Source organism: Drosophila willistoni (genome assembly GCF_018902025.1).
Source record: "Drosophila willistoni isolate 14030-0811.24 chromosome 2L unlocalized genomic scaffold, UCI_dwil_1.1 Seg139, whole genome shotgun sequence".
Taxonomy (NCBI): domain Eukaryota; kingdom Metazoa; phylum Arthropoda; class Insecta; order Diptera; family Drosophilidae; genus Drosophila; species Drosophila willistoni.
The window spans coordinates 1,731,161-1,743,710 of NW_025814046.1; the positions used below are offsets into that span (position 1 = coordinate 1,731,161).

General features: G+C 40.6%; 4 protein-coding genes across 7 annotated transcripts; 2 read left to right on the forward strand and 2 right to left on the reverse strand.

Annotated features, from left to right (window-relative positions):
* Positions 1-690: 690 nt before the first annotated feature.
* Positions 691-2,268, reverse strand: LOC6638498. Its single transcript, XM_002061454.3, has 2 exons — positions 1,810-2,268; positions 691-1,741 (listed from the first exon to the last, which is right to left on the reverse strand). Exons 1-2 carry the CDS (start codon positions 1,920-1,922, stop codon positions 856-858), a joined length of 999 nt encoding a protein of 332 aa, XP_002061490.1. The 5' UTR covers positions 1,923-2,268; the 3' UTR covers positions 691-855.
* Positions 2,269-3,415: 1,147 nt separating this feature from the next.
* On the reverse strand, positions 3,416-8,533 carry LOC124459803 (E3 ubiquitin-protein ligase Topors). Of its 3 annotated transcripts, none has more exons than XM_047009472.1 (5): positions 7,588-8,533; positions 7,058-7,521; positions 5,481-6,991; positions 4,554-5,351; positions 3,416-4,200 (listed from the first exon to the last, which is right to left on the reverse strand). In XM_047009472.1, exons 1-5 carry the CDS (start codon positions 8,005-8,007, stop codon positions 4,187-4,189), a joined length of 3,207 nt encoding a protein of 1,068 aa, XP_046865428.1. In that variant the 5' UTR covers positions 8,008-8,533; the 3' UTR covers positions 3,416-4,186. The 3 variants fall into 3 exon arrangements, with proteins under 3 accessions (XP_046865428.1, XP_046865429.1, XP_046865427.1); XM_047009473.1 differs by having other exon boundaries at positions 3,416-4,395; XM_047009471.1 differs by having other exon boundaries at positions 3,416-5,351.
* A 236-nt stretch (positions 8,534-8,769) lies between these two features.
* Positions 8,770-10,267, forward strand: LOC124459804. Of its 2 annotated transcripts, XM_047009474.1 has the most exons (5): positions 8,770-8,818; positions 8,951-9,014; positions 9,092-9,290; positions 9,355-9,778; positions 9,847-10,267. In XM_047009474.1, exons 2-5 carry the CDS (start codon positions 8,971-8,973, stop codon positions 10,020-10,022), a joined length of 843 nt encoding a protein of 280 aa, XP_046865430.1. In that variant the 5' UTR covers positions 8,770-8,818; positions 8,951-8,970; the 3' UTR covers positions 10,023-10,267. The 2 variants fall into 2 exon arrangements, with proteins under 2 accessions (XP_046865430.1, XP_046865431.1); XM_047009475.1 differs by lacking the exon at positions 8,951-9,014 and having other exon boundaries at positions 8,772-8,818.
* A 343-nt stretch (positions 10,268-10,610) lies between these two features.
* On the forward strand, positions 10,611-12,550 carry LOC124459805. Its single transcript, XM_047009476.1, has 3 exons — positions 10,611-10,942; positions 11,026-11,653; positions 11,726-12,550. The coding sequence occupies exons 1-3, from the start codon at positions 10,730-10,732 to the stop codon at positions 11,977-11,979; spliced, it is 1,095 nt and encodes a 364-aa protein (XP_046865432.1). The 5' UTR covers positions 10,611-10,729; the 3' UTR covers positions 11,980-12,550.

A 12,550-nucleotide genomic window follows, 5' to 3' on the forward strand; every position in this document is an offset into this window, starting at 1 on the left:
TGATATGCATTAATGCCTTCTTTTGTTTCGTTCGCAAAATCATAAAATCAAATATGCATTGAATTACCGTGTACAGCAGGACAATTATATTACATACCTTTTGGCAAAGAGAAAAAAAAAAAGAAAGAGAACTTAACTCAATTTGCTGGCCATAAATTTGCTACCACAAGCAGCTGCCCCCAGAAGCCCACCCGTCTACCCATTCATGAGGCACCTGCACTCCTCTGTTCTATACCCGAATCATCAAACCCTAAATCGGCCGCATTTTTCACTCGACATTTTTGCTGTTGTTGTTGTCGGTGTTTGTTGCTGTTCAATTTTATTTCGCTCTCGTTTATGCGCAAAAGTGCGTGTAATTCAATTTTTCATGCGCTGCCAGGCCGAGAGGCAGGCGTTAGGACAGGAAAGGCCACCGTCAGTGGCCCCATGTGACATGCGGAGGGTAAGATGCCTCCTCGTTGGCGCTCGGTTACCTTTTCTCGGCAAAATTAAGACACAAACCCAAAAACAAAAAAACCAAAAAAGGACTGCACACAGGACAACAAGCGAAATATGCGTCAAAGGCATATTTGGCACGCAATTTTAACGTCATGTCCTTATTGATGAGCGATCCCTTTTCAGTTATTTGCCAACCATTCCACCCACCCAATTTTGCGTTTACGTCAAAAGTACCAACTACCTTTATCAATATTTGATGCCTGCTCTTGGAACCTTTTATTATCTGCTGTCTTCTCTGGTTTCCTCCCTCAACTCGCATACATATTTTTTTTTTTTGTTTATTCTTTTGTTGAGCGCATTAAAAAGTTAGTTTAAATTCGTTGTAGAAATGTTTTATACATGTACATGAAATAATAATCACAAAGGCGGATGGCTAAATGAATGCTGGCCCATTGGCCAATTTAAATTACCAACTTCACGATCACGACGATTGATTCGTCTGCCCAATTGAGGGCGACGTACAGTAATGGGCCTTGGCGGTGGAATAGGCGGAGCTGACATGGCATCTGCTACAGGAGCAGGTCCAGCTCCAACTCCAGGTCCAGCAGCAACACCAGCTCCAGGTCCAGCAGCAACACCAGCTCCTCCAAGACTTAAATTTGGCACAAAAATACCATTCATGTCATCTTCAGTACGCGATATATGTTGCAGTCTCGCTTGTTCGATAAACATTTCATATTCAAGATTGTCCGTATATGGTGGTGATTGGTTTACATTCACTTGAGGTGTTATTGGAGGCACATGATGACTTGCCACTGCGGCTGCGGCTGCAGCTGCTGCCGCCGCTGCTATAATTCGCGTTTGTTGATGAAGCCATTCATCGTTTTCTTCATCCAGTTCCTCCAGATCGGCCTCAAAGCCGCTGCAATCATCATCATTGATTCGACGTGAAAATTCTACAAAACTATGCAGATCGCCCTCGGCCTGAGTGATTCCTGCGATATCCGCCATCGTTGGGCCAACCTTAATTGGAGTGCAATACTGAACATTACATTCGTAGGAGATGAGGTCATCATAGGGTGATCGAGCAAAGTTAATAAGCTCATGGACAAAATGATAAGTCTTATCCTCTAAATAAACGGCCAGACATTTGCTAAACTCTTCATTCTTCATGCTGCACAAAGGCAAAAGATCAAAAATGGTGTCATAGGCATGTTTCATTTTCCTTTTGGAGTTACGCAAAAGCACGGAGAGATCACGATATACCCAAACCATGATGCGATGCAATTCAAAAGAACCGCGCCTAAAATGAGTGAACACGTGGTAAAGGGGTCAAAACAAAACAAAAAAAAGGGAAAACTTTAAACTTACCGGTACACCAAAGGATTCCATTCGCGATAGCCGCCCTTGCTCCCAGATGGCAGGGAATACAAGGAATTGGCATAGATATAGATACGCCAGTAGATCTTATAACGTGAACTCATGATCGTTCCACAATTGCTTAAACCGGTCTCAATGAAACTGCAAACAAAACTGACGCCTTGCGTTTTGAGACAAATGACAAATTGTTTTGACAGCCGCAAAAAGTGTGGCAACCCTGCGATTAGTTTCACATTTATTTAAACATAAACAAATAACGCGACACCCACTCCAATTGATATAAACAATTATTGCTAATACTTTAAACACAATTCTTATCAAATTTCCAGACAAAATTTATACACAAAGTCGATCCAAAGCCAAAAGGGAGAGTATAAAGATTAAAGTTCACTTGGCACGTGGCAATAAAAAAAAGGGCCTCTCTACACGATGACTCATTGTCAGTCGAACTTATAGCATTTACCTGCGTTTTTTGTGTGTTACCAGACTTTCAGTTTGGTTGTAGTGATTTTTGTATACCCTTAATTAAAAGCTATTATATAACTCGCGATCTGCACTTATAGATAAAGTAGCAATGCAGTAAGATTTTATTTGTAAGAATATGATGTAAACGAAAGATTGACCTAAATTTAAATAAGTATGTTTCGTCAGCCCTGGACTTACACAAGTGTCAGGGAAGGGCAACAACTTTCCAATAATGGAAATTTCAAATTTTTAATTACACATTTAACTTTTTTACAGAGCAGTAAAACTTGGAATAATTTATACTACTTTGTTGGTAATAATCTAAATTTAATCACAATAGACACCAAATGTATTCAATAGATTAACATGGACTGATATCGTAAATATTTTTGGGGTGTTTTAATCCAAAATCAAACCTTGTCTACTTTGAATATTTGGAAATATTTTATGTTGGTTATTTTTTTGTTTGTCCACTACAAAAACTCACTTGTTGACCATAAAAAGAAACTAAAAATTTAAAAATATTTAATGGTCAGATATTTCAGGGCCCTGAATAACCCCCTGGATCCTTATTTGTCGGATAAATATATAGTTTGGATTATGATGGTAACCTTCCCTCTTTCTCTACGCCACTGTATATAATTATCCGACATTGATCATATTAAACAAAGTCCAACCATAGAAAAAATATGTTAAACTCACGACAATTTGCCTTAATCTTGATATCTTATTAATCTTAATGATATCTCATTAATGGAACTATTAAATTAACCAATTATTAAGTAAATTTTATGATAATCAATTACATAACACCTATAAGATATGTATGATATGTAGTCGGGTCGAGACAGACTTTTAAAGATATATAGAAATAGTAAATTCGAAAATATAGAAGCTAGGAAATATATCTCTGACAAGGTTATAAAGAATAAAGACAAGTGGATATGTATATTAAATTTACCATAAATCTTTACATTTATTTAGTTTTTGTATTTTTTTTTTTTATCATGTGTCGCTTTTCTTTAGCTGCTGAGTGTTAAGAACCAATCAGCTCAGCTCTATTGATCGGGCTCAACAATGTTTGCATGTGAAAAAAATGTTTTGCCTGAGCAACTTTTAAATCTATTTTTTGTTTTTTTTTCTTTGTTTAAACTATAAACTTTAATATATTCCATGTATATATTGTGATATATAATTTTATGTAGTTATATTAACTTAATTTTAAATACATTTACAATGATTATGATAATGGGAGGAATTGGGGGTCGTCTTGATCTTTGAAGGAATCACATGTATTTAGAATTTGGCTAATTCCATGCAAATATATGTATAATAAAGGGAGGGAAGGGGTCGGATGAGTTCATGCGGGGACATTTATTATTATCTATAGGTATGTATGTATTATTATCTATAGGTATGTATGTATTAAATATTTAGTTGGTATTGGTTTTGTTTTTCAGTGTTAGATATATATATATACAACTTAAAATGGCAATCCTAGATCTTAATTCAATCTAAATTGATTTCTTAATTTTTTTTCATTTTCATTTTTTGGCCAATCATTTTGTGATTTGTATCAAATAAAGTTTACATTGATCGATCGGGTGTAAAATTAAACTTATCAACAAAATATAATTATAAGAATTTAAAAAAATTTTTCATTTACTTACGATTTATAATCTTACATAACGGTTGCACAAAAAAAATAATAATAATAATAATAAACTTAACTTAAACTTTAAAAATATTTATAACGCTTTTGCCGACAATTTGAAAAATCTCACAAGAGATTTGGGATTTTCCACTATTAACTTATCGTCGATAAATAGTTAAGACTAAGGAAATATGAGATTTTTGGCCAGATGACGCCACATTGGATCAAAGTGAATTTATAGTTTTTCAATCAATCAACTGATTCTGAAAAAAAAAACCCGGAAGTTAACTTATGACGTTTCCATACTCTTACAATTCATTGACTTTTGGAGTCTCTGCAATCCTAAGACACTCAGTTAAGGAATCCGAAATAGAGCGACCGGAGGGAGGGCAAAATTATGTGCGTTATAAACATTAGATCATTATCCTTTTGAAGAAGGGTATTTTGATCTTATAAAGCTATTGTGACGAAATTAATTTGAATGGTCCATACAATTGATTGCAAAGTGGAAAATAAAATAATTAATTGTATAGATAGAAAATTAAAAACTTGAAAACTTAGGTAAGAGACGTCAAAGACATGATAGCCTCATCATCTGCCTCATTACTTTCATTACCAGCCAGTTCCAGTTCTTCTTCCTCCTCATCGTCTTCGTCATCTGTGTCAGCTTCCTCAGCCTCACCATCATCCTCAGCCTCAACCTCACCATCCGCTTCAGCCTCAACATCGGCATGGACATCACTCTCACCCACAACATCAATGGTCACATCAAGTGGAAATTGCTGGCTTGTTTCTGCATCTGAATAAATACCCAAATGTGCCTCCTCTTCTAAAGTGTTCGTATTGCTGCTTGGCAGTGTGTTGCCGAGAAAATTTATTGCATCGTCTACCTCACCGCCATCGGAACGATCATTGAAGAGACTCGGCTCACTTCTCTGATGCGTTAAAGTGGATAATTCAATTAGAGAGTTTGCAATATCCCGCACCTCAGTGGGGGTGGCAAGTCCACGCATCAGAGGATCACTAACTTCGCTAGCCACCAACCATTTAAATGGACTTGGAGCAGAACCAGTGGCTGTCGAGGATGTGGCTGTAGTTGTATTGCTGGCTAAACTAGCGCTATGATTGGACAGATTGCTGCTACTGCCACTACGACGTCGACGTTTGGACTGCAATGTCGCCAAATCGGGTTGCGTATTCTCATCTCCTTGTTCTACCACTGGTTGTTCACCCGCTGACTGAAGATACTTTGCAGGTAGCTCCAATTTCAGCGGCTTACGATCCTCCAAAGCGGCCTCCGCTTTAAGGGTTGCCCGGAGAGCACTAAGTTGTAGATTCTCACTGCTATTATCGTCAACATCGTCGTCGTCATCATCGCAGGTGCTGGTGTTGTTGATATTTGTGTTCTTCTTGCCTGCAGGATTATAAAGATATGGATTAATGAGAGTTTCCATTTTAAATCCCACTAAATACACTGTTTTGGCACAAAATACTCTTTAATTATATTGATTTTAGTTCATTCACAGTGAATTGAAGAACCTACCACTCCCTTCAGTGCTATCACTGTTATCACTACTCGAGCTACTGCTCGAACTGGTGTTCTCCTTCTGATCCATTAGAGGCTGCTCCTCTTCTTCCTGTTCCTGTTCTTCCGTTTGTGGCGGCCCTTGCCGTTTACTGCGTTTTCTTGGCGTATTGCTGATCTTCTCTTTGGCTGCTCGCTTGCGTGCATTACGTTTTCGCTCCATGCGTTGTTTTCTACGGGCAGCCTCTTTATCCGACTCACTATCGTCTTCACTGCTCGTCGAGCTGTAGTTGCTTGAGGAGCTACTGCTGACACTGTCACTGCTACTGCTGCTGCTGGTTACATTGGGGTTCCGTCGGGATGCACGCTTGCGGCGTGCTTTGCCACGCAACTCATCCTCCCGCCGCGCCATCTCTAGCACCTTCCTCCAATTCTTGCCTGTGCCGGAGCAAACACCCGAACTGGTGCTAGGGCCCATAAAGAGTTCACTGGCCGCATGGGCAGCCTCTTCCTCCAAGTCATCAACATTCACTGAGTTGGTGGTGGCAGAGGGATTGGTAGCATTTGCCGCTCCACTGCTATTGGCCGCCTTTTGCTCATCGACAAAAACCACATCCGAATCCGAATTGGAATCCAGACTAACCAATTCAGGGGTACGCAAATGCGGAGGTTTGCGCTCCAAGACAAAGACGCATTCATCATCATCCGATGTGGAAGAGGAGCTGTTGCTGCTATCGCTGCTCTGTAACTCAATGTGGGCACTCACTGGTAAACTGGCACCGGCATGACGACGACTACTGCTGCCATCATTAATGGCGGCCACCTCGGCATTGGCTGCCGCATCACCATCATCGATCTCTATGACTTCCTCGTCGTCATTGTCGTTGGATGTGGCAGTCGTTGCCGTTGGACGGCGCATGCTTAAATTGATTGCAACTGTTTGGGAGCCAACCGTTGACGTGGTTGTTCTTCTTATGGAAATGCCTGGTAATTCACTGCCATCACTGGCCATGGTAACGCTGAAGGAATGTGTAGCACTAGGATTGGTTACAATCACACTGGTCGAGGGCCGGGCAGGAGTTGTTCTATTATGTGAATTCCCTGTCCCATAATCACTGGTATCGGTTTCAGCAATATTTGGTAAGCCAGCCACTTCTCCATCGCCCACCAAATCCAGATGAACATCACTTTCATTCGATGATTCCGGTGAGCCCATATCCAGTAGATCAATTTCAACCTCTTCAGCCACACGAGCCGAATACTGGACGACACGATCATAGCCAATCATATCGAATGGCGATCGGGCAAAGTTGAAGAGCTCGTGAATGAAGTGAGCTGTACGCTCACCCAAATACGGAGTCAAACGTATACGGAATAAGGCTCCCAGGATGTTATTCATTGTCAGAAGCTGATGCAAGACATGCATCACGGCACTAACATGTGACGGCGTATGTGACACATTTCTTAGGAGGCAGACAAGGTCACGATGAATCCAGGGCATTAGTCGATGCATTTGAGCAGGATTGTTTCTGCAACAAAAACCAATAGGATTATTAGTTATCCATAAGATAATAGGAGAACATCAAATTACTCACCTGTAGAAACGGGCGGTCCACTCACGAAACTGCCCGGTGAGATTATCTCTAACAGGCAGGGCATATAGTTTTCGATCGTAGACATAACGACGCCAGAGCTGACTCAAGGAACTGCTCGTGGCGAGGGCATCCTGGTCGTTACGATAGAAATTCATTAGCTCCATGCGATAAGGCTCGAAGCGATTTAAGGATGGATTCACACGCATTCCATCAGCATCGTCCCCATCTCCGGCTCCAATTATACCAGCGCCACCATCCACATCGTTGGTCATTACAGACTGATTCTGGAGCAACGGCATGAATCTTGGCCGCCGTATATTGACAATGTGAAAGCGTAGTGATGAGTGCTCGGCAACGGGCGGTGTGGAACTCTGCACCGGATACCTGTCATAGTCATCCAGGGTACGGACGTTGTGAATGATAGTTTTGAAGGGCTGCTTGCATAGTGGACACTCGGGCTTAACCTGCGAAAGTCAAGATGAAATGTGATTAACTAAATTAGTCTAGTCGATCCTCGCCCTCTTACTCACCTTGCTCCACTCGCAGAGACACTTAAAACAGAACTGATGCATACATGAGTCCGTAAAGCATTTGCGTCGACATCGTGATAAACAGATGGCGCAATTTGGTGGTGGCGAGGAACGGGCCGCAGCCGATGTTCCTGGCTCTGCATCCGGCTCACCATCGCCACTTTCGCTGCCGCTTTCGGTGAGATCGGCGAATTTCATAGCTGCCGCTGGCAGGGTTAGAGTACCTCCTCCCCCGGCTCCACCTCCACCTGGTCCACCGCCAGATCCATCTGTTCCGTTAGCTTCGATTTCAGCAGCTGATGCAGCTCTTGCTGCCTCATCGACTGCCTCCATTATAGAGGGAGATACATGGCCAAATGATGTCGGTTCCGATACCGCAGCCGTTGGTGCTGGCTCCTCAATCAGATACGGCTCAGCCATTTCAACAACAAAATAATTTTTGTTTCTTCTGTTTTTTTGTTGTTTGTGTGATTTTCTATTTTTTAAAGTTCTCCTGGAACTGGAAATTCAATTCGGAACGGAGCTCGGGCAAATTGAGTTTCTGCTTCGTGTGTTTCTCTACTCTCCGTCACCGCCTCGCGTTGCTTCTTCACCCTTCCGTTCACCCTCACCTTCACACACGCACACACAGTCAAACTCTTGCACACCCTCTCTCTCCCTCTCCCACTCACACACGCGCTAGTCTATCATCTGGTCCAAAGAAATGTATGTGAATTTTTGATGGAAGTGGGGTGAAAAAATGGCTATTTTCACGTCTTTGAGCAACTTTTTGCAATCTATGGGCTTGCTCTAACGATACCCAAAGGTATCAACATCCTCTTATCACTTTTATCGGTTGTTGAATTTCACAATAAAGTAAAATTATAATCACTTGAAAAATTAGTTTAATTCGTTCTGGAAAACTATCAGAAACAATTGCTTGGCCCAGAGAGAGAGAGGGTCATACTAATTTGGTATTTTGTTACCAAGTTAGAGCAGGCACACACACCCCCACGCTATCTTGGTGTTGGTGATGGACGTTCTTCTCATAATAAGAAAATAAATTTAAAAAAGTTTTCTTATTCACATTTAAATTACTAATATTTATAAAATAACAAAAAACAACAGTTTAAATGCATATTTTGTTTAAATAAGTATTTTTTTATTAATGTTGTATTTGCAGTGAGTTTTAAATTGTTTTAACTTCAAAACAATATTCCATAGTCTACACTGTTATCACAAAATAAGCCTGGTATGTATGATTGTTTTTTTTTCAACTCAATTATATTGTCAGTGTTATTTCGGAATTGACCTGATTAAGTTGTTTTGCGCTTGTTTTTTGACAAACCTTATTAAATACTTCAAATAAATTATATAACTCTAGTGCAACAAAATTAAATTTGAATGCAGAAGACTTCATCGGATCACGCGCTCATCTCAAATTCACGGTTGTAACGCATCCCTGGTTGCCACCTGAATTTGGTGGCGTCTTTTTTAATTTCCATTGTTTTTATGGTTTAAATAGAGATGCCATTATGAATCGACGCAATAAACGCACTTCTTGGCTCCAATATGAGGTATACCTGGATGCGATGGAGAACAGTCCAGCATTATCATCAGGACGACTATCGCGTCATGAAGATCTGGTAAGATGGAAATCATTGGCTGGCGATTTAAATAAATGCAGATCGGGACCGCACCTATCAGCAGAGGAATGGCGAAAGGTAAACAGTTCAGTGCACGCGGCTATAGTTAATTGATGTTAATTACTTAATTCATCCCGTACAGCGTTTAAATGATTGGAAGAGCACCACACGGTGTAAATACAGAAAAAGCCTTCAGTCCAATGATATTACAATGACAGAGATTGAGACCAGGGCTCTTAAAGTCTTTGGTACAATGCCGAATGCAGAACGGGATTTTACTGCCTGGAAGGATGAAACCGAAGAAGTAGTCGAGGAAGAGCAGGAGGAGGAAGAAACAGAGGACGAATTTGTAGAGGAGGATTTGACCGATGCCGAGAACGAGATAATTTTAGAGGATAACATAGAGCGCCCCACGAAGATAGAAACTACGTATCGGACTATTTTACTCGATGATGATGATGCGCCTGCCGTGGAATACATAACTACAACCACAGACACAAATGGACATCCGCAGGCGGCCAAGAGAATGCGGTTACCGTCTGGAAGTGCATCAGTCATCTACGACGGTAAGTTCTCTTATCAGTTCCATGAGTAAACAATTTTACTAATTGTTTATCATATTTTCTCCCTTTAGTCGAACGCACGCCGTACATCACCACAGAATTAAGTGACACTACACCAAATTTCGCCCAACAGATTGAGCAACAGTTGAAAAGAATTTCTGATATCCAATATGAGTCCCTGCAATTCAAGATAGCCCGATTTAAGTTCAATAATCCCGGCTTTGAGTACGAACCGTCAGAGGAATAGATAGAGATAAAGAAGATATTGAACGATTGGTAATCGCAAGCGGAAGATATAAAATTAACAGACCTGACCAGATCAATCGAGCTGTATATTTTTCGAAATCAATTTTATGTTAAGTTTAACTAGACTCTAATTAAATAAATTATAGAAAAAAATGCAATGAATCCATCACTTGATGAGGCCTGATTAAAGACTGTTCCAAATGGAACAAGTAGTTAGTTTCGTCAAGTGAAGTTAATCAAAGATAATAGTAGCAATCTTAAAAATGATAACATTCTTATCAGTTCATTTAAATTTATTCGACTTTCTGTAGTTCCCCTTTTAAGCATTCGTGGCCGAATTTGGAGTAGTAGAAAACCACTTTGGGAGCTGAGGGCCGCTGCTACAAATCTCCAAACTTATTACATATTTACCAATAGCATGAGGGCACACTGTACTTAAAACTGCGTTGCCATATGGTAACAAAAAAGTGTTGAAGAGTTCGATAACTTTGAAAAATATTCGATATCTGGTCGAAAATCGATATATTACTCTAAAGCATTTATGCCAGCCCTCGATATATTTTATAGCGTTGCCACATATAACACTTTGTTCTTGTGGCAACTGCAACACTGTTTTGTGTTTGTGTTTTTTTTATGCAGGCGTCGGCGTCGATTTTACCCTAAATTCAAGTGCAAATTAAATACTATTATACGATTCAGCGGTACGAAATGGACTGCAAGATGGACAGGCGAAAGAAACGAACTTCGTCGGAGCAATATCAAATGTACATAGATATGATGGAATCAGATTCAATTTTTGCCACTGGCCGAGTGCCGCGCGATTATGATCTAAATTATTTGACGAAAAAATGGAAAGAGCTCTCCGATCGTCTAAACAAATGCAGTTCCGGCCCCACGCTGACGCCAGAGGAATGGCGCAAGGTAAGTTTCATTTGCTTATAAAGCAATTGCTTAAAAGATGGGACTAAGCGACTAAGTTCCCGCCACTTCTTGTTTGTATGCAGCGCCTTAACGATTGGAAGAACACAACTCGCTGCAAATACAGACGCAGTTTGATGTCGACGGAGAAGGACATCTCGATGACCACACTCGAGACACGGGCTCTGGATCTTTTTGGCAAAGTTCCCAGCGTCACGAATGACTCGATTCTGAATCTAAAGTCAGAAAAACAAGAATTGGAAGATGATCTGGATGAGCTGGGCCAACGCACATGCACATCGGCCTCGTTTCAAAAGGAGTTGCAAGCTGCCGTCGAAGAGGCCATCAACGATGAAGTCGACGATGATGAAATGGTCGAGGAGCATGTCGAGCAAGAGGATTTGCTTGAGGAAAATTTGGGCGACAATGGCGATGGATTGGATACCACAGATGAAGCAACCACAGCTGTCAACACAGGCGGAGGCACATATCGCACAATTGTCGTGGACAATACAGCCTACGAGCAGGTGGAGGATGATCACCAACAGCAAACCGTGCTACAATCTCATCCTGTGGAATATGTTACCACCACACAGCGGCCAGTTAGGCAGGTCATCAACACTTCCACTGGCGGCACCACGCAAAAACTTATCAATGGAGAACTGCCAGTTAAGCGTATGCGCACCCAGCCCAGAGATCAAATCATCTACGAGGGTGAGTCTCATGCGATTACATTACCACAAATCGAATTATCAACCATAAATGTACCTAACTCTTGGCTTGCAGTTAAAAATGCAACACGATGTATTACCAATATACAAGCGGCCCCGCTGCACAATTCCAAACTGGAAAGGGATACCACCACGACCAGCACCACGATTACACCGTCTCTGGGCTCAGTGCTGAGTAGTCACGATGCTCAGCAAATAGCTCAGCAGCTCAAGCGTTTGGCCGATATCAACTATGAGACACTGCAGTTCGAGATTGCGCGCTTCAAGTTTAACAATCCAGGATTTCAGTATAATCCACCGTCCTTATAGTGTACCAGGCAGCAACAGCAGGAGCAGGAGCAGGATCAACTGCAGCAGCAGCAGCAGCAACAACAACAGCAGTAGCATTAGCGGCATTACTCGCATCACCATCCGCCATTATAGCCGGAATAGTAGCAATATGTCTTAGTTTCTCGGGGCATTTGGCCAACTTTGTATTGTACATTTGCAACTCGCCCCCGCCCCCCATACCAACAACAACAACCACAACAACAAATAAAAAAAACCCATCATAAATTATAGTAGCCAGTTTAGTGTAAAATTTAAATAGATTTTTATTAAATCAACACAAAAAACAAAAACTCAAAAAAAAGATCAGAACAAAACAAAAAAGTTATACAAAAAAAAAAAAAAAAAACAAATATTTCAATTACAAATTAACCCTATTTGTATATTTATTGAACAATTTGTCATGATTATACATACCTAGTTTAAATTAAGCAAAACAAAAGCCAGACAAAATAATAATAATTAAAACAAAAAAAGAATTGTAAAAGTAATTTTAAAAAGATCAAGTTGTATGTAAAATGTAAAGAATAAAAATTTACCAAATGATAAATAA

Excerpts from the sequence above, each read along its gene's own strand:
- LOC6638498 (XM_002061454.3), bottom strand. The coding sequence starts at position 1,922 with ATGAGTTCACGTTATAAGATCTACTGGCGTATCTATATCTATGCCAAT. Across the intron at positions 1,742-1,809 it reads TGGAATCCTTTGGTGTACCG|GCGCGGTTCTTTTGAATTGC; the intron begins GTAAGTTTAAAG and ends CACTCATTTTAG.
- LOC124459803 (XM_047009471.1), bottom strand. The coding sequence starts at position 8,007 with ATGGCTGAGCCGTATCTGATTGAGGAGCCAGCACCAACGGCTGCGGTA. Across the intron at positions 7,522-7,587 it reads GTCTCTGCGAGTGGAGCAAG|GTTAAGCCCGAGTGTCCACT; the intron begins GTGAGTAAGAGG and ends TGACTTTCGCAG. Across the intron at positions 6,992-7,057 it reads TGGACCGCCCGTTTCTACAG|AAACAATCCTGCTCAAATGC; the intron begins GTGAGTAATTTG and ends TTTTTGTTGCAG.
- LOC124459804 (XM_047009474.1), top strand. The coding sequence starts at position 8,971 with ATGCAGAAGACTTCATCGGATCACGCGCTCATCTCAAATTCACG. Across the intron at positions 9,015-9,091 it reads GCGCTCATCTCAAATTCACG|AGATGCCATTATGAATCGAC; the intron begins GTTGTAACGCAT and ends TGGTTTAAATAG. Across the intron at positions 9,291-9,354 it reads CAGCAGAGGAATGGCGAAAG|CGTTTAAATGATTGGAAGAG; the intron begins GTAAACAGTTCA and ends CATCCCGTACAG.
- LOC124459805 (XM_047009476.1), top strand. The coding sequence starts at position 10,730 with ATGGACTGCAAGATGGACAGGCGAAAGAAACGAACTTCGTCGGAGCAA. Across the intron at positions 10,943-11,025 it reads CGCCAGAGGAATGGCGCAAG|CGCCTTAACGATTGGAAGAA; the intron begins GTAAGTTTCATT and ends GTTTGTATGCAG. Across the intron at positions 11,654-11,725 it reads AGATCAAATCATCTACGAGG|TTAAAAATGCAACACGATGT; the intron begins GTGAGTCTCATG and ends CTTGGCTTGCAG.